Below are 25,577 nucleotides of genomic sequence, written 5' to 3' on the forward strand. Positions count from 1 at the left end.
GCCAAAAGATTCCACCATCTTGTTTTCCAAAGCTTGTTAACCATGCAATTCTTACTCAAAAGGGATTGAGTACTAGTCATTGGTAGATTCAAAATGGCGGATGAATTAGAAGCTTTGCGGCGAGAGATTGAACGCAAATCTTTGGAACTCGAATCCTTGAAAAACTTGTTAGCACTCAAAGTAAGTTCCCTTCAAAAAATTTTTGCAAATTTTGTTTTTCTTTCGTATTTTTATGATGTAGATGTAGATTTATTTATACTCGAAATTTATGGAGCTTGTCAGGCACCTAGCTTAGGGCCTGATTACATGAGCCGGGCTGGCCCTGTTAGCCGGGCTGATTTCTTTTGTTTTGGTGTTCGCCAAAGCGTGAAAACAAAAGAAATCAGCCCGGCTAACCGGGCCAGCTCGGCTCATGTAATCAGGCCCTAAGAGAGCTAATGAATCGAGTAGAAAATAAATGAAATACAATACTAAAAAGTTACAATAAAAGTTCAGAGATAATAAGTAAAATATAAGGTTAACTAATAAAGGTAATAATAAGTAAAATATAAGGTTAACTTTTTAAGGTCACCATGCAATTTCAGTTACTTTTTAATTTGTCCTAGTCATTATTATCAAAATGTTTAATATTTGAGATATCGTAACTTGTAAGCTTGGATACCAAACTTGATAATTTGGTTAGTAAAAAGATGTCTACTAACCCGAAGGGTTAGTGATCTAAAAATTAAATTCGAGCCCTGGATACCTTTTAATTGAGCAATAGAATGCATTTTCAATGGGTTTACGGACGTAATAACCCACATAGGATGTTGGGAGAATACAACATGAACAAAAATTAATCATGAACACATCTTCAACAAATCATGAACCAGATATTTATATTGTCACGGGTTGTCACAGCCGAAAAAGATCTAGGTATTATGATTGCAAATGACACCTCTTGGAAAGACCACTTAGTCATGATTGTAGCTAAAGTTAATAGAATGCTTGGTTTTCTCAAAAGGAACTGCGCAGGTATTGTTGGTAGTACGGTGCTTTTGCGTCTTTACTGCTCTTTAGTGCGCTCTCATTTTTGTTTTTGCTCTCAGTTATGGGCCCCTCAGTCAAGTACCAGCAACTTAATCCTTGTTGAAAACATACAAAGGAGAGCTACTCGATTTATCTTAATGAATAGTAACCTAAGTTATAAGACTCATTTAATCAAGCTTAAGTTATCACTGCTAAGTTACTGGTTAGAATATCTTGACTTATTCTTCTTTTTTGTGTGCCCTCATGGGCTTATAGATTTTACTCATAAATTTAGTTATTATTTTTCTTTTCTAAAGGGCAACATGCTCTGTGCTTCATCAGGGCTGCATTTAAAGTCAAATGCCTGTTGTACGTCTTCCTTTCGAGACTTTTACTTCAACAAAATAGCTTTGATCTGGAACAGTTTACCCATAAATATCAAGGATTCAGACACTTAAAGCTCTTTCAAAAGTAAACTCAAGTCGTTTTATTTTACTAGACTTTTGAATGCTTTTGATGGTGAAAATTTTTGTTCTTTCAAATTAATTTGTCCTAAGTGTCACCGTGTAAATACTTCTATCTGTATTTGTCGAGTTAAGTTGTAAATTTGTATACTTTAGAATGTTTCTGGGCGATTTAAATTATTTGAATTGTAGTCAGTCAGATCAAAGAAGGGATCTTTTTTCGGGATATTTCTTTCCGGGATACTTTTTTTACGGGGCTGGGAGTGGGTGTATTAACCAAGTAGGAAACTTATGTCCTATTGTTATGCACCTGTATTTGTACCTGTACGAATCCATTAAAGAAAGAAAATTGTAAAAACCAGCTGATTAGCGCTTATGATATGTGCATTTTCCCATTGATGTAGTGGAGTTTTTTTCTCTTGCCGTCTCCAGGAAAAAGAGTATAAAGCCTCAAACTCGCGCTTAATTGCGTCAAATTCTTCAAATGCTGTCGAACCAGAGAAAAAAGAAAGGCTTACGAAAGATGAAATTTTACGTTACAGCAGACAGCTTATCTTACCCGAGATTGGCGTGAAAGGTATGCTGTTGGATGAAACTGTTTTCTTTTTTTTTTTGTTTTTTTTTTTCTCTGTTTTGCCTGCTTTTCTTTGGAGAAAGAGCAAAGAAAGAAGACTACTTCCTTAGTTGTGACAATTTTATCCTCACCCCCTCCCTCCCCTTCAGAAACTTCTGGGTGACTAAGTCATTAATTTCGCTTTTCTTCTTTTTTTCTGACCTTGTTCTTCAGGACAGATAAAGTTATGTAATGCTTCAGTGCTGGTTGTTGGAGCTGGAGGTCTTGGATGCCCTGTGGCACAGTATTTAGCTGCTGCTGGAGTGGGTATGACATTCAGTAAATTAAGATGTTAGGGAGTTTGATGGAGTAGGAGAAAGAATTAGGAAAATTCATTACTCGACAAGGGAATTCCACACTAAATTGCATGCGAACATGAATATTGCATGAATAGGAAGGTGATAAGTGCAATATTGGTTTGCAAGTGCAATTTAAATCACGAATCAAGTAATGGATTTTCCCTGAATCGCATAATTGAATAAAAACAACAACAAAACGAAAACAACATTACTTAAAGTTGTTATGTATACGAAGATGCGAAACAATATCACTCATTTTCAACTCACAATTCCACACTAGATACATAGCTTTGTTAACCAACCAGAATGCAAGAATTTATTTAGTAATGCAATTCAAGGGATAACACTTTGGCTTATACCCATGAGTTAAAAAGAAATACCCTTTTAATGACTTACTTCTGATCTTGGTGCAGATTACTCTTTTTTGAAGGTGCAATTTCAGTCCTTGCACTTATCTCCAAACTATTCCTATTACATAATACCAAAACATCATCTTATTGGCTGTCAAATGAGGCATAATTGGTCATCAAATTGTAACGTTTCAGCATCACATGTTCTTGCTTTTATGCAAGCAATTGTATTTCCCTTGTTGTCAAACTTATTGCCATACAAAGTCTGACCAAAAAACAAATCAAAATAATATTTTGAACTACAATCAGCATCAAAATTAGTTGACACATCATACCAGAAGAGTTCTATTTATGCAATTATTATATGGCTGTGTCTCACAAGGACTGGGTACTACCAAATTCCTGAATTGGATTGGTGGAAATCAGTATTGAAAGCAGTCTAGATTTTCCCATCTAGACCGGCATCTAGACCTGTCTAGAAAAAAAGTTACAAAGAATAAAATATTCCATTGCTTTCTAGACACAGCCATATGATAAACATCTTGTTAACCGAGCTAGGTCGGTCTGTAAAGGAGAATCTTGACCTTGGTCGCTGCTACAGACCTCACTGCATTCGGTTTGTACTGGCGACCTCAGTCAAGATTCTCCCATAGAGACCTCCCGCTCGGTTAATAAGAATTAAAGAATAACATTCTTTTTTCTACCACACTATAAATCATTAACAGCCCCCCCCCCCCACCCCCTCTTACATTCAATGTTGGCTAAAAGTTCATGGAACCACATTGTTTCTTGGGAGGGGGGGAAGAAGAAGAGGGTGAGTAAGTTGACTTAACGAGGGCAGATGGATAAAATTGAAGTAAGGTTGAAAAGATCAATGTGTCAACAATTTTGTTCCTGATTATAGATCTTAAAATGAATGGCCTCTTTTTCGTGTGTAAACTAAACCTACTTATCTACCAATACTCATGGTCTTAAGTTAATTGCTACCTTTCTATAATCAAGAAATGGATAGATATTCTAATCTTTTTGGATAAAGACCAATAAACCGTAAGTCCCGTCTCCTGCAGGGTTAGGGGTAGGAGACGTTAATTTCTCACGCATGAGATTATTGTGTTGTGGATGTCCTCCCCTGGGCTGGGATGGGTGGGAATTAGCCCTGAAAAGCCCCCATGGGGAGTGGTCAACTAACATATGTATGTACTTATTTTGTGTAGGACACATTGGTACTGTGGACTATGATACAGTTGAGATAAGCAATCTACACAGACAAGTGCTTCATACAGAGAGTAGAGTAAATATCTCAAAGGCAGAATCTATAAAGATACAAATTCAGCAGTAAGTAAATTTGACATCTAAACAACAAATAAAATAATTATGATAAGGAATTTGTTGTCATTTACACATCATCAAGCATTCCATTATGGGAAAATCCAAATTTTATTGTTACAGTTTCAATACAGTATCAAGTATAGATGAGTGATGAGAATAAAGAAAAATATTTAGTTGATCCAATACCAAACTCTCCTAATGAACATCATAAGAACTGTATGGCAAATATTAAGAACACATCCCCATTTAAAAATGTACTTCACCATTTTAAAATGTACTTGACATTTCAGGTATCTTAGTTCCTGAATGAGCCAATCAGATCTCAAATGCATTTTTCATAAGTTCTCTGGGAACTAAGTTCCTGTGTCAACCAATCAGAGTTGGTTTGTAATATGGACTTTGCTCTTTAGGAACTAAGTTCCTCACTAAACCAATGACATGGAAGAATACATGACGTGACATTTCTAAATTAAGGTTCACCTGTTTTATTTATGTCAACACTAAATAGAGCAGACAACAATGTTACACTTTGGAAATGAGTCGAATACACGATGGTCTACATGGCAACGAAAAGGCATCTGATACTACACAATTCTGTAAAAAATGCCACAGCGGTTTTGCTGCGCTTTTTACCAGCGCTAATACATATATCTTATTAGTAGTTTTGTTGTGTAGTATCGCTGATTATTATTACAAGTTGTGCCGTAGTTTGACGAGCCCGTAGGGCGTGTGAAAATACAAATAACGAGTAGAATTTTTACTCAGCGATACTATACAACAAAACGTCTAATAAGTTATTTATTATCCAACACGCCAAACTGTTATATATATGTTGTTCAGTGCGGGTTAATTTCGCGGATATTTATTTACGGGGAGTGCGTGACAGAAGTATGTGAGGCAGTACCAAACTGGCGCGTTGTTTTGTTGCTGTTTCTATTTTCTTCGATGAGTTAAAGGAAGAAATTTCCTGGACGTCGAGCTGTTCTTCTTCATTTGATTCATCTAGTAAACTTAGATCTATATTTGCCAGCCATTCTGACTCTTCGTCGTCGGATGTATGATTCAAACTGGCTGCCATTTTGTTTTTCGTCATTTAACTACAAATCCACCGTCATTTAACTACAAATTCTCCGCTTGCGCGATGCGAGAAAATCTGTTTAACCAATACTCTAGAGTACAAATACCGCTTGACATTTGTACTCAACCAATCGTTTTGTAACATTTTCAACGCTGTAGTGTATGTATAAAGGGCAGAAATTTCCTCTCCGACGCTTCAAATGCGTTGTTTATTTTGTTTCGGAAAAGTATTTTGCTACGCTTCAATGATCTCGTCTCGGATTGGTGAAAAAATGACAGGTGTATTCATGCGTGGAAATGAACTTACACTTGCGAAACGAGATGAAATCGGCGTTGAGTTTCTTGTTTTCCTCTTCTCTCTCGTGAGTTAAAAAAATCCATTCCCAAAGAAAAATTAGGCAGATCTTCATCGGCTTATTCGCTTGTTGCCATGTCTAGTTTAACTTTTTTACGGAAGTTTTTCCCGGTTTTTAATGAAAAATGCTGAAGTCACTCGCGCGAAAAAAATTGTCCCGAGGCATTTGACGTCACCAGCGTGAATCAGTGGGAAGCACGCTCGCGCAATTGAGTTTGATTGCACGACTCTTAGAAGCTATGTTGTAATAAGCAACATAAACCGGTCTAAAAACTTATCGCATTAGCAACATTGCCGGGGGAGACTGTTTGACTTGTGTACATCACCATTTCAAAACGTACTTGACATTAAAGTTATCTTAGTTTCAGAATGAGCCATTCAGATCTCAAATACATTAATTCATGAGGTCTTTGAGAACTAAGTTCCTGTGTCAACCAATCATATTTGGTTTGTAATATCAACTTTGTTCTTTGTTCTAATTTTAGTCATTATTTGTATTTTCACACGCCCTACGGGCTCGTCAAACTACGGCACAACTTGTAATAATAATCAGCGATACTACACAACGAAACTACTAATAAGATATATGTATTAGTGCTGGTAAAAAGCGCAGCAAAACCGCTGTGGCATTTTTTACAGAATTGTGTAATATCAGATGCCTTTTCGTTGCCATGTAGACCATCGTGTATTCGACTCATTTCCAAAGTGTAACATTGTTGTCTGCTCTATTTAGTGTTGACATAAATAAAACAGGCGAACCTTAATTTAGAAATGTCACGTCTTGTATTCTTCCATGTCATTGGTTTAGTGAGGAACTTAGTTCCTAAAGAGCAAAGTCCATATTACAAACCAACTCTGATTGGTTGACACAGGAACTTAGTTCCCAGAGAACTCATTAAAAATGCATTTGAGATCTGATTGGCTCATTCAGGAACTAAGATACCTGAAATGTCAAGTACATTTTAAAATGGTGAAGTACATTTTTAAATGGGGATGTGTTTAAGGAGAATTGCTGATGAGATCTTTAGAGTAGAATGGATATCCTTTGAATAAAAATTAATCCATGACATGAGTCTGTATTACTCTATTTCATTACCCTAATATTGTTTCAAATTAATTTTTTTCCAATTAGGTTAAATTCCTCTGTCCTTTGCACTCCATACTCTACACAGCTGTCAAGTAGCAATGCACTAGAGATAATTGAGAAATATCCTTTAACACAATGTACATGACTAGGTATATTCATTCTTATTACACGACTTGGGCAGTCAGAGGGCCAATAACTAAAATTAACCAATCAAAATGCTCTATTGGCGGTCCAATATTCTGTAAGTATTGGACCGGGCACTGTCCCGAATGGTCCCAAATGATACCGCGCTTGTGTCCCTTTGAACTTCTGTCGTATAATAACTCTCTTATTAACCAAGCTTGCTCGGGACCGTACTGGAAGAATATCAGCCCTCTGTCTTTTTTGTATGGGCATTGCTGCGCTGGGTCTGTACTGTCAAGACCTCAGGCCAATATTCTCTCGGTACGGCCCTCGCGCTTGGTTAATAAGATATATATATTTGACACCCATCCTGCATACTGTTAGGAGCAGCAATGTGGATAGCATTAATATTTATTATATAGATACTGATGAAATACCAGGATTTCTCCTTTTACTAAAAAGTCATATCTTCACCGCGTGCTGTGAAGATACTATTTTTATCCTTCATGTGTGAGGATATTGGTGTGGCCATGGTTACCAACATAATTACCCAATTGCTGTTTCAAAAATGAATAAAAAAAGTTGTCTTTTATGTGGAAATTTCATCAGTATCTATATAATAAACAGAACATTACATGGCCGCTTGGGGATATGAATTTTATCTTCTCGTGCTGAAAGTATCTCTCATGAGTGAGCACAGCGAACAAGTGAGAGATATTTTTAGCACTCGAAGATAATATTCGTATCCCCGCACGGCCATGTAATATCCTCTATATCAACTCTGTAAATAGAATAAGAAAGATGGTACATTCTAAGCTTGGTGAATTTTAAGCTTGTTAGATAAATGGAGAAAGATGTTTTTGGTCTTGTTATGAATGTGAGACAAAGATTCCGGAGTACAGAATTCAAAGGTCTGGGGTTCAATTCCTCATGGGGACTCAGAAATATTTCTTTGTCCCATGCTTGTGACCGAACAATAAACATCTTTCACCAATATATTACTTTATTGTTTGTGTAGTAACTAATGAGAAACGATGAGATATCATCTGGTCCATTCCTTCAGAGAGAATTGATGTAAATATGTTTTGATCCTTAATAAGCAAAAATATGATATTGTGTTAGATGCAACAGATAATGTGGCCACAAGGTAAGGTTGTCTAGTCTCCAGAAGTAAAATATTTATTCATTTTGAATTCCAATCAACAGCTTGTTGGTGATTATAGAGTTTATTTGAATACACAATAGTTAACTTGTTACAACTTCAAAGAAAAATGTGCTAAGTTGTATACAACTCATTGAAAAATTTGAAATTCCATTCCTTCTCTTTTATACAAGTCGGAATGTATTTCATTTGTTAAGTTCTTATTAACCAAGCAGGAGGTCTGTATGGGAGAATCTTGACTGAGGTCACCAGTACAGACCAGGGACCGAGGTCAAGATTCTCCCGTACAGACCAACCTAGCTCGGTTGATAAGATGTTTATTATATGGCTGTGTTTAGAAAGCAATGGAACATATTCTTTGTAACTTTATTTTCTAGACTGGTCTAGATGCCAGTCTAGATGAGAAAATCTAGACTGCTTTCAATATTGATTTCAGCCAATCAAATTTGCGAATTCGGTAGTACCCAGTCCTTGTGAGACACAGCCATGTAATAAAATATTTTATTAACCCTTTGGCCTCTAAGAGTAACTTGCATCTAGTTTCCCCTCACAATATCACTCTTACATCACACATTTTCTTGTAAATTAGTTACAAGAATTAGGTGTTAGATAGGTAAAGATAATAACTTCTACCTGATAAGTTTGGGAATTCTCATTACCTGTTTGCTGAATATTGTATGGATATTACCAGTATACAGAGACTTTACATGTCAATCATTTCTGGGAGTTAAGGGTTAATAAAAGTCAGGTAGGTAGGTAAGGTAAACAGTCTGGGTGTGGCACAGATCCTTCCCCCCCTCTGGAAAATCCTAGCTTTACCCTTGTAAGGGTCATGTGTGACTTACTTGTGATGCTGCCTTTTTTGAAATACTTATAATGTTACCATTCCTTGATACTGTTTCTCTAGATACCTCTTGAATGATGCATGCATCCTAGCTGGTAAACCATTAGTCTCTGGAAGCGCTCTAAGGTTTGAAGGACAGGTGAGGTGAAGATTATCCTTTGGATCTAAACTCCAGTGAAAACAGATTTTAATTATTTAGCTCTGTCAGTCACTGGAATCAGACATTATAGGTTGCCTTTGCCACTCTGTTAATATCCACCACTACAATGTAGCCACTTCCACTTTACAAACAAATTTGAACTTGGCAAGGTTTTTATTGAAAAAATTTGAGGTTAATGTTGCTTGTTTTTATTAAAAGGTGCTACAAGAAAACATCAGAGAAATCAGTTATTTTATATACAATCATGTACTAACTGCAATTTTTTTCATTTTGTTCGACTGAAATTTGAAAAATGTATTTTGATCTGTATATTTTATTATATCTTTGAGAAAACTTTGATATTTGGTCCTTCTTATTTTGAGGCTGCTTATTTCTTGAGGAATATCCATAACTGTTTTAGCTTACAGTTTATAACCACGATGGAGGTCCATGTTACCGCTGCTTATTTCCCAAACCTCCTCCACCAGAATCGGTTGGGAATTGTTCAGATAATGGAGTCCTGGGACCAGGTAGGATTATGTCAACAAAGCCACTCATCTACAATTATTGTGCAGATTTGCATTAATTAATACTGAACACAGATCAAAGCGGTTTGAGTTGAGAACTCTCACAACTCCACAATCCCTACTTTGTATACATACGAAATTTTTTTGATGATGTTTGTAAATAGTAAACCTCATGTTATCAGCTGTCATGGAACAGATTGCTTGGTGTCACGCATTGTTTGAGAGAACCTTGTAACTCCCAAAATCTGATTGTTGATTCTTCTCTCTAGCTGCAATTCAATTTCTCTTAAATTAGTTACAAGAATTTGGTGTTGGCTCAAGATAACTACTGCTGCCTAATAAGTCTGAATATCCTAATAACCAGTCTGCTGGGTGGTACAAGGAGAAGTTACATGTTAATCACTTCAGGGAGTTATAGGGTTCGTAACTACATGCGCACAGTATTTACTGGTACGCGTAACTTGTTTTGTTCTTTTTCACAATGTAATGAAGTACCAGGAGTTATTGGAACATTACAAGCTCTGGAGGCTATAAAAATAATTGTTGGAACAAAATGTATCCTTTTATCAAGTTTGTTAATTATTAAATTTTTTATGAATTTATGGGGAAAGATGCCTTAAAGTGCCTATGACACTTATTTTTTTTCTATTCTACGTCAAAATATAATGACTCTTAAACATGTTTTCGCAACATTTGTGGTATTTTGCCCTTTTCTGAATTTTTTATCAAGCTCTGTAATCTGCAGATAAAATGTGTGGCGGAGCAAAGAGGGACTGGGTGCCATGACGTCACAGTAGGAATCTTGTGGAGAGAAATATTCTTCATTGAGTCAGGGGTATTCAAAAAACCCCAAACTACACATCGAAATGGCATTTTTGGCTAAAAAGATTGTAAACAGTAGCTTCCACACTCACTTTGCTTCTTTGATAAACTTGGTGTTACTACTAACCGTTACGTCGCAGGTTCCAGTACTCTTTAATGTGGCCAAAGAGATATGGGGAGCCTAAGTTCGATACAATTTCGGACTTTTATCACCTTGTAAAATAACCAAGACACATCAGAATCACCCACAAATCTTAGCAGACACCCTCTACGTACTTTTATTTTATGATTTAATGCTAAAAAAATAGGTGTCATAGGGGCTTTAATGTTGAGCTAAATGAAAAATGGAAATTTTCACTGTTTACCCCCCCACTCAGGGAAAAACATTAAACAATTGAAAACAAAACAATAGCAAAACAATGGATTCCTACATAATATGGATAATTCTAGGTAATTTTTTAAAAACATACAAACATACTTTTGATGATTCCTATAAATTTTAAACTTGTACACCAATTCTTGTACACAATTACTGTTTTGATGGCCATCTTCAATGGAATACTTAACCTCTCCACTCGCAGGATCTCTTCAACTAGTAATTCTCATTACTGTCTGCCATACAATTCCTATGATATTAGTTTGGAGAATTTGGTATTGGAGCAACTGATAATCTCCTTAATGGTATGTTAATCACATCACTTGTCTGCTTGATGTTGTAATAAAATTGAAAGGAGAAATTCTCGGTCTCCGTCACTCATGGGATTAATCATATTTTTTAATCATCAGGAGAGGTCAAAATAAAAATTATAGAGTAAGAATAATTGTTTAAGTTAGTACATTTTAAGCTAAGCAAACTTAAAGATAACCAAAAACTGCACAATCGTGTAAAATTGACGTAAACTATTTAACATGGATTCCTTAACTCTGATACACATAAAACAGCATCTTATTCTCAGAAAATGTTAATTTATGATGCTTTGGATGGTAGATTTTTAACAATAAAACTACGTCCCCGGCAGTCAAACTGTGCCGTTTGTGGAGACAATCCATCAATTAGAAAGTTAATGGATTATGAACTTTTCTGTGGAGCTTCAGCTACAGATAAGGTACATTTTAGTGAAGATATTATTATGAAATAAAAGAACTATTTTAAACATTTTGTCGACGGTCTTAGCCTTACCTCTGTACAGAGTAATTTTCAGTTGATTGCAATGCAATTTTTGATAACTGTCCAGGCCTGATCATTGTCACAATCTGAGCACCTGCACACCCACCCCTCCCCTGACTCAACGTTTATCCTGACTTGTTATCTGTTGACTGTTGTTGAGTTAGGGGAGGGGTGGGTACACATTTGCTCAGATGCTGAAATTGATCTGCAATTTTTGCCATGAAAACTTACACCATTTTCTCTGGCCAATCAAACACAAGACCAAAAGCTGAAAAGGGGGAAGTTATGTTTTTTCACACTGAAGCCATGAAATTAAAGTTTTTCTAACCTTTTGCTGCTTGCTCTAATGTGAATTTGTTTTACAGACCCCTTCTTTGGAAATTCTGCAAGAACAACAAAGAATTTCTGTGCATGTAAGTCAAACCTAGCTGGTAGATGAAACTTGAACCTTTACGTCCCAACATCAGTATACATATTTTCCATACTGTTCTCCATACATTTTCTGTGTCAAAGGGTGCTCACAGGCTAGAATTCAATCAGCACATCTGCTGAAGGGCCAATTTTTTTCTTATTCCTCAGGAATATAAGCGGCTTATTGACGAGTGCAGCCCTCATATCCTTCTGGACGTTAGGGAGCCTGTGGAGTTAGAAATTTGTTCACTTCCAGTGGAAACGCTTAGTATCCAAAGATACTTTTTTCTTAAATTTTATCGAGTAGAAATTTTTTGTTTTTCTTTTTTTTTTTGTTTTGTTTTGTTTTTAAGAATCATGGCCTGAAACATGTTGTGAATGCTGAATCAACGCGTCTATCATTTATTTTTACCAGGTAAAGTCTGCACTCGCGGTGGCCATCCCAGCCGGAGCATATTACGGTATCACAATTCCACCCTGAAAGGGATGCTAGTCCATCGCAAGGTTACCTCCCCCCCCCCCCAGCATTATTTTTATTCCCGATACTCGTATAGTGTTTTTGTTGTTGTTCTTGTTGTTGTTGTTTTTTCCCGCTAAACACAACATATTAACCCGGCCAGGTCTAGTACCCGAGCCTCTTGATCCTGAGTCCAGCGCATTACCCAGTAGGCCACCGGGTCTTTACAGACTATATGGGCAGGTAATAATAATAATAATAATAATAATAATAATAATAATAATAACAATAATAATAATAATAATAGTAATAATAATAGTAATAATTACAATTCTTAAAACGCATTATACAGGAGTCTCAATGCTTTTACAAAAGATTTGAAGTACAAATATAAGATAAAAATTAACTACAGATTATAAGCGATTTTAAAAAGGTAAGTATTGAGCCTGGTTTTAAAGGAATCTAAGGTTTCAGAATATCTTATAAAATCAGGAAGTTTGTTCCAAAGCAAAGGGGATGCACACGCAAAGGATCTGTCGCACAGATTTTGGCAAAGGATCTGACCCTCAGATTTTGGCAAAGGATCTGTCCCACAGATTTGGGAAGTATCATTCCTTAACTGAAATGACTTGAAGATATTCCCTTGAGAGTTCTCCATTCCCCTGACCATCAAGATGTACTAATCCAAGCGATATTGAACCTGGCTGACAACGAGAAAAAACTGTCTACGGTAAATGGTACGTTCACAACATATATTCTGCTGAAATTTAACCGGTGAAAGATTTTTAAATCTCTGTGCTTGGTCCAGTCAAATGGTTCAACTGTTTGTTTGCTTTTTCTGGTTAAACCGTAGTTTATGTGCTTTGCAAACAAGGCAATGACTCACAGAAAGCGGTAAAGTTACTAAGAGAAACTGTGTTACACAGAAACACGAATAAAGTGTTGCGCAGCGAAGATGACTTTCTCCAGTCTGAGAACAAGCAAGATGTTCCAGAGACAAGCACGCAAGTGGATGTTGTGTTTAAAGACATTGCTGGAGGACTCTATGCGTGGGCTAAACATATAGATGATTACTTTCCAGTGTACTAATAAGACAAAGTAGAGTTGACCAGCGAGGACAGCCGATGAAAATCCAAGATGACTGATTGTTGTTGCTTAGGCTGGTAGCTTGGAGTAGCCCCTCGTTATTAATTACCATTAATGCTACAAGACGCACGTTTCTCCACCCGCGTGAAGACTGATTGGAGAGATTAAGCACCGCGTTTACGTCTAACGGCAAACGTCAGCTTGCCATTTCACATTTCACGTAAAATAGCGTGGACCTTAATGGTTTAGCTTCGCGTGAGCCCACGTCATAGTGGATTTGAAAGCGCCCTTGTTTTTAAGGGAATAGCTTTGGTACCTATTTTCCGGCAATTAACTTCTACTCTGTGAGAGGAAAAGTGAAGAAAATCTTACGTACACGGTAAACACGAATCAGGTTACTTCCACCTAGAAATGGCAAAGCACAACTGGCAAACGTGAAAAAATGACGGGAAAAACAAGGTCATGTCACTCTTGCCGTCCACGTTTCACGTGAGCGCGGTGCTTAATCTCTCTATTGTCTCGAATTTCATGTGAACGAAATAGACAAACTAGACTTGTCTGTGAAAACACCGTGGAAACACTGTGAAGCACAAAGGGCAATTGAACGCTCCAAGTAATGGCTTCCTGGTACTTTAAGTTACGGAACATCGTTTCCAGTTTTCCACTCGGATTTATGGCCGCGCGCTTCGCTTCGCTTGGGCCTTGAATCTGAGCAGAAAAACTCGCTCCGTAACTTGCAGTACAGTCCTCGTACAAGGTTATTAAAAGGTCTTTAAGAGGGCTACTGTATTTTGCTGCTGCTGTTCCCTGTTCAGTTAAGGGGTGAGTTTGTGTTGCTCAGCTTCTCGAAAGTCAGGCTGCGCCTTGTGGGCCCTTGTTCTAGTTTAAGTTAAAGTTTAAGTTTAATTTATTCGCCACAAGAATGGCAAGAGAAAGGAACACAATTTTCGTTCCGATTGACACCTAACCCCTTTATTACCCACCCATCCCACCCCGGGGAGGACATCTATCACACAGTAATCTCGTGTGTGAGAAATTACCAAATTTTGAGATCATCTGTGATCGTGACCTGTAAAGACGCTCGGTAACATGGAATTTATTTGTTAAACTGATGAGTGAGTGGTGGGGGAAGGGGGATGTGTAGGGGGTTGGAAATTAAGTCACATCCAAATGTTTTTGGAACGTCGGTAGTGGTTCCCAGGCTTTACCGAGAGGAAAGCTTTCCCAGCGAGGCACAAACTTCCCAGAGATAAAATTAACAATGTGTGAAAACATTCATCTACGTGATTCGGCTAACATCTGCCACAAAATACCAGTGACACAAGGAAACAAGAAAAATAGCGATCTGGTGCCGGCAATCGTCACGAATCAAACTCCCAAAAAAGCAGATCACCTGATCAGTTAATAGATTTTGAATTTAAATAAAATAAATTTCAGTCAAGCTTGGCTCCAAAACAGGCCACTCCAAGATTATGCAAAAAAAAAAAAAAAAAAAAAAAAACAGCCAAAAAAGATTCCAAGAGAGCTCAGAAAATCTATTTAAGAGCCACTGACCGTAAACATCGAGAATCCTTAATCAGCGACAATTGCAAAATTTCGAAAGTTCGAAAATTATTCTATTATTCCGAAAGGACCTTTTTGATTAACCTTTTTCAAATATTACATAAAAGAGTTCTACTATTCTTTGCTTTCGCCGAAAAATAGAAAATTTCAAATTATGTAGGAGACTGGGGCACACATAAACTGGAAAGTACACACCCATTAAGTTGTTAATCCGAAGCCATGTGAGTTTAGTTGGCTTTTGATCGTAAGCGCGCGAAGATCTCCAAAAACCTGTCAATATTAATATTGATTAAAGCTATAAAATCGAATCTGTGTCCTTCCTTGGATACTGTCTCCAGCGGCCGGAGAATTCCGGGAAACGAAAAGTTCTATTGTGCTTTGCTTTCTCCGAAAAATCGAAAAGTACAAAATACACCGAGATGGCCGTTCCCCCCCCCCCCCCCGTAAAGCAATGAAAATTATGCAGCTTCGGCAGCTTCGTACGCCACAATGCGATGCAATTCCGCTTTTAAATTTTGTGTGCTAGCGGATGGTCCTTTTACCTCTGTAAATATTTTTTTTTCCTGTATGTTGTTACGTCAGTCTGAATCTCGACCCGTTGAAATAATGTACTTTGTGTCTTTTTCGCATAGGTAAGACAAAGGTCAACTGTAATGGCCTACAAAAAGCACTAATAACATTGAAATTAAGGGAAGGCTTTAGCTCATGAATGAACAAAGTCTCTTTAATTTTATTCTTTTATTCCTCAAATTCTCTATCTTGGCCAGCCACGGCGCGTCCAGGTTGAAAAGAGTTCGGGCTATTTTGACATAAATGCAATGCGAACCGGGGAGCAAGGTTCATCAAAAGGGATCTTTAGGTAAAATGAAATAAATTTCGAAATTTTGCAACTGTCGGCGGATTCTCGATATTACGATCAGTGCCTCCTACATTTCGAAGTTATTTTACCTCATGTATATGTAATGATGCAAATTTACGCCCATATCTGTACGCATTGCAGACCTATTTTTCACTTGTGCGCATATCGGAAATACTTCTGTTCCCACGTTGGAACGTCAGTCACCTGTCACCACTGTACTGGGGCGTGGTGTTTCTGTACCGCTGACACATTCAGGAATATATTACGCATTTCCTTGCATTTCTGCGGTCGGATCGAAGCGTGCTTGACACTAGAAATTGCACCATCGAAATCGAAGGTAAGAACAGCTTTTTTTTGTAGATAAATACCAAGCAGATATCATACCATTGTTAACTCAAACGTTAGTCTTTCCTCTTTCGTCGCTAAAGCTAAGAAAGATTAGTGGATCGAAGTGAAACTCTCTTAGACTAGGACGCCTTGAGTTTAGTGGGTGGTAACACGCCAAAACACTACGTTTTCGCTCGAAACCATGAGGCTACCAAAAGAAAGGTCAGTTTCAACGATAAGAACTAGCTACATCGTGTGAACGTTGGTTTGGTTGTGATTAGTTTTGTTGGATGAGGAAATATGCATTGCACTGAAGCTCATATAATAAAATTTGCGAAGAGATTAGTGGTGAAGTTTCGCCTTCGCTTGCGCTTTCTCAACAGTAAATTGTCCTTCTAAGAGAGCGGAAAGTGGAAATTTTGATCAAAATCACCGCCGGTAGAGAACAAGAGAGCTTTTAAAGCTAGAAATATGAGGCCTTCGGTTTCAATGTACATTCATTTTGTCGCGAAGTATCATCAATATTCCGTCGAATCTTATCCACATCTTTATGCGTGTCACGCAACTCAACGGTATATTGGGACGATTTTTCGAACGCATTGCGATTAAGAAGTCGTCTTTCAACGAAGTAATTGTGACAAAGGACAGTACCAAGCGAATTTGAATGACCTTCTGTTAAAGGAACTTATGGGAGACGCTTTGGAATACGTGAAGGTTTTTCAGCCTTGCAACGCCGACATGAGACAAGAACAATTTTGTGCCCAAATATGGTAATGTTTAGAACAGCTCGTATATACGCCTATTCTTCTCGAAATCAGAAATTTAACTTCGTTTAGTTTCAAGATTTCTTTCCTGGTGAGCGCGGTCGATTTCCTTGTAACCATTCTTTGCTGTTCTTGGATACCGTATCATTAAATCCCACAAAAGAGTATTACGGCTTTGACAATGTACTTCAAACAAAATGCTTTGTTTTGTTCAATTTTTTAGACAATTCACGGTGCTTTTGTCTTTCGGTTCAAGGCATTAGCGTTAAACGCAACAAGCGAATTTCATTTTTCGACAATTGCATTTTTGCTAAAAGAAATAGCTGATTTTATTCTCTATAAATTTACCAGTTATTTTGTACAAGTTTACCAATTCTGATTTAATCTTCTATGCATCATAAACACGAGGTTGCACGAAGTTTGCATCATGTTGTCAACGGAAACTGTACATTTTTATCTTACGGTTGCTTCTGAGTATTTCCTGTTGGCGATCTCAAGCATTTTCAGCTAATGTAACACTCTGAGGTTTCTTCAAATGTACACTTGCATTTGTGTTTGAAAATTTGAACCAGTTTTGAGCTATCCAGTAAGTTACAACAAGATGATTTCATTTTCCTGTTGTTGTATGCATTCCTTATAAGGTATAATTCTGAAGGAGACAATCTCGTGAGGCTATTACTAAAGAAAAGCTTCACTTTGCTGAGCTTGCATGATTACATATGTATATAGGGCAGTGGATTTCTTTCTTGTCACAAATTGTAAAATCAACCATCAGCTCACGAAGGAAATTTTATTTCTGGTATGATGACTTTTATTACTGTTGCTAATAATTTCTTCCCCTAGTTATTGCTAATATTTAGCTTTATGTATAAGGTCCGTCTAAATTCTGTAGTATGTAGAACTGAATGGTGTTGCAGCTCAATGAAGTAGCTTTTCAGTGTGTCTTGAGAAACAGATGCATATGTTATTAATGTTAATAGTGGTTATTTTATTCACAATTTTTTTCCTATCCCAAACCCTTCTAAGTAATTTACCAGTGTTTCTGATTTACCCTCCATTCCATGATGAAGTTTACAATGCCAGTTGCTTGTCCATTATTGTTTCCTTTTGCTATTTATTCTTCAGGACCCTATCTTGGAAGATAAATTCATAAGCTGTCAGCATGGTAAGTGAAAGATGATGTTATTCTGTACATACTGTATACTCGCTAAAAAAAAAAATGCACCTAGTGCTAAAACTAGGAGTTGAACCACAATTAGGAAGAAGGGAATTTCTGACACATTTTGCAAAACATTGAATAAAGAGTATACATGAAATAAACAAAACTAGAAAAGGAGCCTTGGATAAAATCTAAGAAACAAGCATGGGTCAAGGAAATCAAAGGTAGGTTTTTCTTTTTTCCTAGCCCTCTTTGCCCACTTTTCCTTTTTCATGCTGAATTTCTGATATCATTGTAAATTAATTTCTGATTTCATTGTAAATCAATTTCTCCACCAAGGTCATGAAATAACCCTTCCCCCAAATTTCAGTGTAACACAGTAGCTGGTAACTCAGTTAAGCAAACAGGGTCAGACTTTTGTTCAAAGATACAATCTGCTAAAAACTTTTGTTATTTTCAGAATCTAGACTTAGAAAGCTTCTCAGTGGTATGATGTTTTCCGTGGCTTCTTTTAAAATAGCTCAAAGAGAACACTTTTTCTGGAATACACCCTATTTTGTCAACCAGCCCTCGCGAGTCTCTGACCAGGCAATAAGCCTGGGAGTTTTACTTTTTGCCTGAGCCTTGATGGTGACAAAGAGTATTATATCCGTTTTCTCCAGACTTAAAAGCCCCCTGTACATTCAAATTTTCATTCAAATTTGGACAGCTTGCCAGAGTCATATTTTTCTCAAGTACAAAGAACTTGTCGTGTTGCTGGAGGAGTACTTGAGCAAGGAGCAGAATTAAAAAAACTAATGCATGTCCTGCTATTTTTTGTTTTTTTGTTTTTAAGGCCTCGGGTATTAAATTGGATGAGAAATGTAAGAATATGTTCTCATTGATCAAAGACAAGCACGAACATGCCTGGGCCATCATGAAGATTGAAAATGATAAGGAAGTTGTGCTTAAGGATGTGCATGGCAAACTTGAGTCCAGATCTGATGTAGAGAAAAATAAAATTCTCTTTGAAGAGATGAAGAAGATTGTTGAAGACTTTGGAGGACCCTGTTACATCCTCTTTGACTTCACATACAAGCAGAACAGTGGTACTGTTAAAGATAAACCAATTTATATCTATTGGTAGGTGACTGGGTCTTTTTTTTTAATTTTATTTTCAAAGGAGGGATGGAAGGCACAGTAGCTTATTGGATAGCATACTTCACTTTTTGAAAGGACCACATTGTTGTGTTGTTGGGAAGACAGATAACTTTCAGAGTTCCTTTCTCTGCCCAGGAGTATTTTTGCTGCTGCAAATGGTCAGAGACACTTTCATTTGGGACAAAATTGTCTGCTGGTTTTTTTTTTTTTTTTTTTTTTTTTGTCCTAAAAAATAAAGGATTTTTTTGAGAGCTTCAGTGCCCTTCAATGACCTGCAACAGCTTTGGGTTCCCATTTAAACCAATCAGTTTCCACAAACCATAAAATCTAGGGGAGTTAAGTTTACTTATTTATTTACTTCTGTTTAAATTATTGTACAAATGCGTTGGATCTTTTAGCGTGACCTGTGTAAATAAAGGTCTGTTTAATTGAATTGATGAATGCATTAGATTTTTTTTTTTAGGTGTGATGATGACACTGGAATAAAGGAAAAGATGAAATATGCTGCTACCAATTCTGAATTGAAGAAACAGTGCAATGGATTTGAACCATTTGAATTCCATGATAAAACTGAATTCAATTTCGATGAAATTTTCAAGGAATTGCAATCAAAGGACAGGCAGTAACTTGCTGCTGTCACAATAAGAACAGCATCTAATACTTAACACTTTGTGATCGCAGTTTTGATGAATCAGTTTAGATAACAAGCGCTGCCGCTGACGGTAGATCTACGTAGCAATTTAGTCATTTGAAATAAAATAGGAGTGTAGTTGCTGCATGTATAATCTAGTTTTGTTCTTACACTGCAATGTATTTACTGAACAAAAAGTTATTAAAATGATAAATTTCATTGGTTTAAGAATGTTTTTGTTATGAGCAGTTGTCATTTATGATGTGAAGTTTAAATTGTGACTCCATGAGCAAGTTCTCTGTTAGATAAAAATTTACCTACATCAACACTTTCTGACTTGCTTTGACTCAATTGGTTTTTAAACTGAGCTAAAAATGCTTAAAAATGGACACTGGCTTTGAAATCCTCTGTCTTTGTCATGACGTTGGCTATGACGTGGCGATGATGTTAAAACAGTGAAGCATGCTCAGGCTATTGTAATCCAAGGTTCGATTTTCGCCGCTCTCTCGGGTACGGTCTTTTTCGTTCCTCCCCGATAAAAGACTTCTTTCCCTTCGGGGAGGACCGCGGGCTCCGGTTTCCGAGCAGCGGCTGGCGATGGAGCCCATTGTAATCCTGGCTAAGATGAAGTTAAATAAGAAAACCTGCAGTGAGGTGGGAGATAATAACTCAATTCTCGCCCTAGATCTTAATTCAAACATCGAATTACATCATTTATGTTTGAGCTGCAACAGTGCCGTTCATCAGGCGAAGAAACGTCTGCAAGAGTGACAAGGAGAAATATTGACCCGCTCACATCTGGGAATTGCGGGTGGTGCTCTTGCGGCGACTGTCAAGAGATACCCTAAGTAAACTAGGGTATGTGCCTCCATGAATTATATGTCAGCGCTTAGCAGTATTTCAGTTTTATTTCCAGTACCTCTGATAAGATTCTCTGTTTTTTCTCTCTTTTTTTATTGAAAGATCTTTTGTACCGATCAATTCGAAGCTTTAATATACCCCCTTCTTCGAGGTAAGTCATTGGCATTTGACTGTCATCCGTACCTGGGGAGGTGGGAGATTTGAACCTTGCCTGGGTGGGGTGTGGTATTTGAATTGAAAGTGTGGAAGCTTCCCAGCTCAATACCATGTGTTTTAAAGGGGGAGTTCAAGAGAGGAGCCTGGGATGAGTCCATGCGATGGACTAGTATCCACTCCAGGGGGGAGTAGTGAAACTCTTATTAGTCAGAGACCTGAAATCTCCTTTGCTTACGAAACACCATCTTTACTGCTTTAAAATCTAAAAAAAAAAAAAATTTGGATTTAAAGGTTTAATTACCTTAAAGAGTGTGCTGGAGAAAACAACTAAAGGTTATTGCGGTTACCAAAATAGGTGACCGCTTAATAGAGTTGAAAGTTACTGTTATCGAGGGAAAGCAAATTTGAGAGTGTGACCGCCTGTTACAGGGTGGCAGCTTCATACGGTGACGCTCAATACACGTTCGACTGTGATTGAAATTATTTCAATAGTGAATGGAACGAGAGAAGGATTTTTTAAAAAAAAATAACCAAAGAAGTGGAATTTACCTTTTTATTAGCCTTTAGACGATTGCATTTTGCGAAAGGAAACTGTTGACCTCATCTTTTAATTAATTGTATTTCAATTGAAGTTACTATGAATATTGTACACGAAGTTTGAATATATGTTCTTGGTTTTTTTAAGTCCACGGAAGTCTGCGGAGTTTTTCCTTTTATGGTCGCACCTTATAAGTAGTTCCTGTTGGTAATCTTTTGCATTGTAAAATGTTGTAAGATTCTGACGTAATTTCGATTGTATACACGCAGTTATCCGTGACTGTTTTGAACCACAAAAATCACATTGTTATGTCTAATATCAACAAGATGACTATATTTTCCTGCTCAGTCTTATTCATTCCTTGTATGGTATTATTCTGAGAAGAAAACAGTATTTATTGCTTATTGAAAATAAAAGCATCACTTTGCTGAGCTGGCAAGTTTATTGAAAAAAGGGCATTTGATTTCCGTCTTGTCGTAAGTTGCTGTTATAGGATTCATTACTGAATTCCTTATATGGTTGAACGCTGAAGAGAAAACCATCTTATTTTTAAAATGGCTCTTACTAAATTCAAGCATTCAAATTGCCGAGCTTGCATGTCTACAGCAGTATATAGTGCAGTTGATTTCTGTCTTTTCATAAGTTTGAAATAACCAAGCTACCAGCAGATCTCGCAGGAGTATTTTATTTCGGTATGATGACCTTAAATACTAAAGCTAGTATTATTTTTATCCTAGCTAGCTGTTGCTAACATTTAGCTTTCTGTAAAAGCTCTGACTTAATTATATCGAAGAAGGGATTTAACAGTGTTACAACTTAACAGAGGAGCTTAAGAATTTATTTTGAGAAACAGATGCATGAGAAATTTATCTTAATAGGACTAATAGAAATAACGGTCATTTTATCGACTTATTTTTCTATCCTAAACTCCTCTGTGTGTTCTAATAGTTTTCCTTATTTTACCTTTCCTTCCCTGATTATTTTTATTAATGTACTTAACTTTCTTCAGTACTTAGGATCTTATCTTGGAAGTTAAATTTACCCGTTGACATCATGGTAAGTGTTGGCAATATCGCGAGTAGAACCCCGCTAACTCGAACTCCCCAGGGGGAGAAAACTTGTGTTATAAGGTTGGGGTTTAATCTGAATTACTTTGTTAATCGTTAATTGGGAATATTTAGCACATTTAGTTTGTCTTATAAGAGCCTTTCGCTGAGAGTGTGTCGTTTGGGAAGTAACGCTGCCGTATGTGCTATGTTTTCATAAATGTTACAACGTTCTTGTCGATCGCGATTGAGGAATTGGATATATGTCAGTCAGCTATATTCTGACACTTGGACGTTTATCGACCAACGGTTTTAGTTACAGCTGGAGTTAACGGCAAGTTTGACTCAACTTAGTTCGAGCTAGCTGATGATAAATGACTGAAAAAAATGGGTGAAAAAATCAGGGGAAATCGCATTTTGTTCAAGTTAGTGGGGAGTTTAAGTTAACCGAGTTCATGGAAGGTGTGGTACTTCTTAGTTTGCCGTATTTACTTGTATAAGCAGCTGCTAAGTTACTTTGGAATAAAAAAGTTAATTGGTAAGCCTTTTTTTTCTTTAAGGCCTCAGGTATCAAATTGGACGAGAGATGTAACAATATGTTCTCTTTAGTCAAAGACAAGCACAAATATGCATGGGCCATCATGAAGATTGAGAATGATAAGGAAGTCGTTCTTAAAGATCAACATGGCAAACTTGTAACCAACACTGATTTAGAGGAAAATGAAAGACTCTTTGAAGCCATGAAAGGGAAGGTTGAAGAGCTGGGAGGACCCTGTTACATCCTCTTCGATCTTGTCTACAAACAGAACAGTGGTACTGTCAAAGATAAACCAATTTATATCTATTGGTAGGTGACATGACTGGGCTGATTTTTTTTTTTTTTTATTATTATTATTATTGTTATTATTTTGTTTTTCAAAGGAGGGAGGGAAGCTTATTGGAAAGCTAGGGTTTCAAAAGGTCAGCATTCAGGCCCTAGCTACATCGTCGTGTTGTGATGTTGGGTAAGACAAATGACTTTCAAATTTCCTCTCTCCGCTGCCCAGGAGTACACATGGGTGATGAAGCCTGACAAAATGCTGAAGTGAAAATAAACGATAACCTCAATTTCACGCAATACACGAATGGATATTTGTCTGCGGATATTATTTGTTCAGAGAAGTGAACAGTTTCTCAAGAGTTTGAGAAGGGCTCTGTAATAACCTGCAACACTGAGCTTTCGAATGACTTACCATTGGAGGCGATCGGTTTTCAAAAACCATTTAGTCTAAGGGTCTGTTAATTAAATGAATTGATGAATGCATTGGATGATTTGTTTTAGGTGCGATGACGACCACGTTGGAGTAAAGGAAAAGATGAAATATGCTGCCACTAATTCTGAGTTGAAGAAGCAGTGCAATGGATTTGAGACATTTGAATTCCATGATAAAGTGGACTTCTGCTTCCAAAAGATTTCTGAGGATTTGAAATCAAAGGACAGGCAATAGCTTGCTGCTGTCACAACGAGAACAGAACCTTGTACTTACCATTTTGATCAATAAGTATAAATATCAAAAGCTAGCTTATGGGTGTTGCGAGTAAATCTCCGAAGCAAATAAGTAATTTGAAAAGTGATGACTGTAGTAGTTGCATGTATAGTCTAGTTTTCTTTTTTACACTGCATTTTATTTAAATAACAAGCACTACGGCTGATTGTTAAATCTACTTGGCAATTTAGCTATTTGAATTAAGATATGATGGGTATTAATTGCTGCACGTATAATCTAGTTTTGTTTTTCCACTGCAATGTCTTTACTCAATAAAAATTAATAAATGACAAATTTCGCTGTTTTAGCAGATTTATGTTAAAAGTAGTTGATATATCTACAATGTAAGTAAAGTAAAGTCTGTTTACGAGCCTAGTGGGCCATTAGGCCGGTGCTCAACTCCGGTTTCTGTAGCATGAAGTGACTAGGAGTATTTCTACTCCCCCCTGAATGGGATGCCAGTCCATCGCAGGGTTACCCCCCAGCATTAAATTGCCGGTACCCATTTATACACCTGGGTAAAGAGAGGCACTGTGAGAGTAAAGTGTCTTTCCTAAGAACACAACAAAAATTTCCCGGCCGGGTCTCGAACCACTCGATCCGGAGTCGAGCGCACTAACCATGAGGCCACCGCGCCTGCGCAATGTAAATCTGCAATGTATAGTATATATATATTATAGCAACTCCATGAGGGAGTTCTCTGTCACATGTAACTTTAATTTTGATATCGATATTGATATTGTGAGTGCTGTTTGGTCACTCATGGATATAAAACGATTGAATTGTGTGCTGCCGAGCAAATTTACCAACTTTAATATGCCCCTGGTAAACTCTATTGTGTTCACCTGGTAGAAACCTAAAATAATTCATTTCATTAGGAGTCGAACAAAATCTAATATCTAGAATTGATAAGACAGTCAACAGCTCATTGTAAGTAGAGAAAGATGTTGACTTCTGATTGGTGGTTACTGCATCACTTGAAGTACATCAAGTCACTTAATTAGACTTGCTGCTAGAAGGCAGTAAATCGAAATAATGTATACATCTTTTCTCAAATAAATAAAAAATAATGATATTTGCATTCTGATGTTAACACTTGAATTGAAGTAATTTCAACAGGGAAGGTAGAGGTTGATTGTGCTTAGTATTTCATGAACAAATTTTTTGCCTCTAGAGTCCTCTAGATGGATCAAAATATTTCAAAACAAAGGCAGAAAACTCTAGTTTCCTGCTTCATAATACCACGAGGCTTGCATGTGCGTGTGTGTACATAGAAAAGTGAATTTGCCTTAACAGCATTAAAATTACTGCGTTGAAAAAGGCTTAGAACTATAGGTTCATTTATCGACCGCATTAGTTCCGCTTCAGGAGGTGAAGCAAACGTTTAGGTAGTGTGAGTATTTAATGGAGAACTACTTGCCTTTAAACGGGTTTATAATTTGGAAAATAAGTTAAACAATGCTGTGTGAGAAGTGTAACTTGTAATCAACGAAGTGTAACATGTGCAGGATTTGAACCGTTGCATTCATTTCCTTCCGCTCTGACGAAGGGCTTACGCTCGAAACGTCAGCTTTTTAAACACTTAACGATGGCCAATTTATATTATCAACTAAGTTAATAAAACTAAGCTTATCCTGAAAACGTATAAAGCTAAAAATGTGGATTTAGAAATATGGGGCCGTAAGT

At 37.1% G+C, this 25,577-nt stretch overlaps 3 protein-coding genes across 8 annotated transcripts; all 3 read left to right on the plus strand.

Annotated features, from left to right (window-relative positions):
• Positions 1 to 32: 32 nt before the first annotated feature.
• On the plus strand, positions 33 to 14,429 carry LOC111337099 (adenylyltransferase and sulfurtransferase MOCS3). 5 transcript variants are annotated; one of them, XM_088724427.1, is made up of 14 exons: positions 33 to 180; positions 1,905 to 2,049; positions 2,260 to 2,352; positions 3,949 to 4,069; positions 6,628 to 6,700; positions 7,809 to 7,852; positions 8,775 to 8,850; positions 9,272 to 9,380; positions 9,870 to 9,932; positions 11,142 to 11,305; positions 11,733 to 11,780; positions 11,947 to 12,046; positions 12,871 to 12,972; positions 13,089 to 14,429. In XM_088724427.1, exons 1-14 carry the CDS (start codon positions 94 to 96, stop codon positions 13,322 to 13,324), a joined length of 1,461 nt encoding a protein of 486 aa, XP_088580553.1. In that variant the 5' UTR covers positions 33 to 93; the 3' UTR covers positions 13,325 to 14,429. The 5 variants fall into 5 exon arrangements, with proteins under 5 accessions (XP_088580553.1, XP_088580554.1, XP_022799066.2 ...); XM_088724428.1 differs by having other exon boundaries at positions 13,162 to 14,429; XM_088724430.1 differs by lacking the exon at positions 1,905 to 2,049 and having other exon boundaries at positions 66 to 180; positions 2,260 to 2,348.
• Positions 14,430 to 15,960: 1,531 nt separating this feature from the next.
• Positions 15,961 to 19,995, plus strand: LOC111337100 (cofilin/actin-depolymerizing factor homolog). The gene is made up of 4 exons (XM_022943333.2): positions 15,961 to 16,080; positions 17,960 to 17,999; positions 18,829 to 19,115; positions 19,597 to 19,995. The coding sequence occupies exons 2-4, from the start codon at positions 17,997 to 17,999 to the stop codon at positions 19,757 to 19,759; spliced, it is 453 nt and encodes a 150-aa protein (XP_022799068.1). The 5' UTR covers positions 15,961 to 16,080; positions 17,960 to 17,996; the 3' UTR covers positions 19,760 to 19,995.
• Positions 19,996 to 21,761: 1,766 nt separating this feature from the next.
• On the plus strand, positions 21,762 to 24,203 carry LOC111337086 (actin depolymerizing factor ADF-like). 2 transcript variants are annotated; one of them, XM_088724457.1, is made up of 4 exons: positions 21,762 to 21,795; positions 22,329 to 22,375; positions 22,926 to 23,212; positions 23,687 to 24,203. In XM_088724457.1, the coding sequence occupies exons 2-4, from the start codon at positions 22,373 to 22,375 to the stop codon at positions 23,850 to 23,852; spliced, it is 456 nt and encodes a 151-aa protein (XP_088580583.1). In that variant the 5' UTR covers positions 21,762 to 21,795; positions 22,329 to 22,372; the 3' UTR covers positions 23,853 to 24,203. The 2 variants fall into 2 exon arrangements, with proteins under 2 accessions (XP_088580583.1, XP_088580582.1); XM_088724456.1 differs by lacking the exon at positions 21,762 to 21,795 and adding an exon at positions 21,865 to 22,011.
• The last annotated feature ends 1,374 nt before the right edge of the window (positions 24,204 to 25,577 follow it).

Source organism: Stylophora pistillata, chromosome 6 (genome assembly GCF_964205215.1).
Source record: "Stylophora pistillata chromosome 6, jaStyPist1.2, whole genome shotgun sequence".
NCBI classification, from domain to species: Eukaryota; Metazoa; Cnidaria; class Anthozoa; order Scleractinia; family Pocilloporidae; genus Stylophora; species Stylophora pistillata.

Bases quoted from the DNA above. Each gene is read 5' to 3' on its own strand.
- LOC111337099 (XM_088724427.1), top strand. From the start codon at position 94: ATGGCGGATGAATTAGAAGCTTTGCGGCGAGAGATTGAACGCAAATCT. The intron at 9,933-11,141 runs GTATCCTTTTAT...CACATAAAACAG, and splicing joins AATAATTGTTGGAACAAAAT to CATCTTATTCTCAGAAAATG. The intron at 12,973-13,088 runs GTACGTTCACAA...GTTAAACCGTAG, and splicing joins AAAACTGTCTACGGTAAATG to TTTATGTGCTTTGCAAACAA.
- LOC111337086 (XM_088724457.1), top strand. The intron at 23,213-23,686 runs GTAGGTGACATG...GATTTGTTTTAG, and splicing joins AAACCAATTTATATCTATTG to GTGCGATGACGACCACGTTG.
- LOC111337100 (XM_022943333.2), top strand. The intron at 19,116-19,596 runs GTAGGTGACTGG...TTTTTTTTTTAG, and splicing joins AAACCAATTTATATCTATTG to GTGTGATGATGACACTGGAA.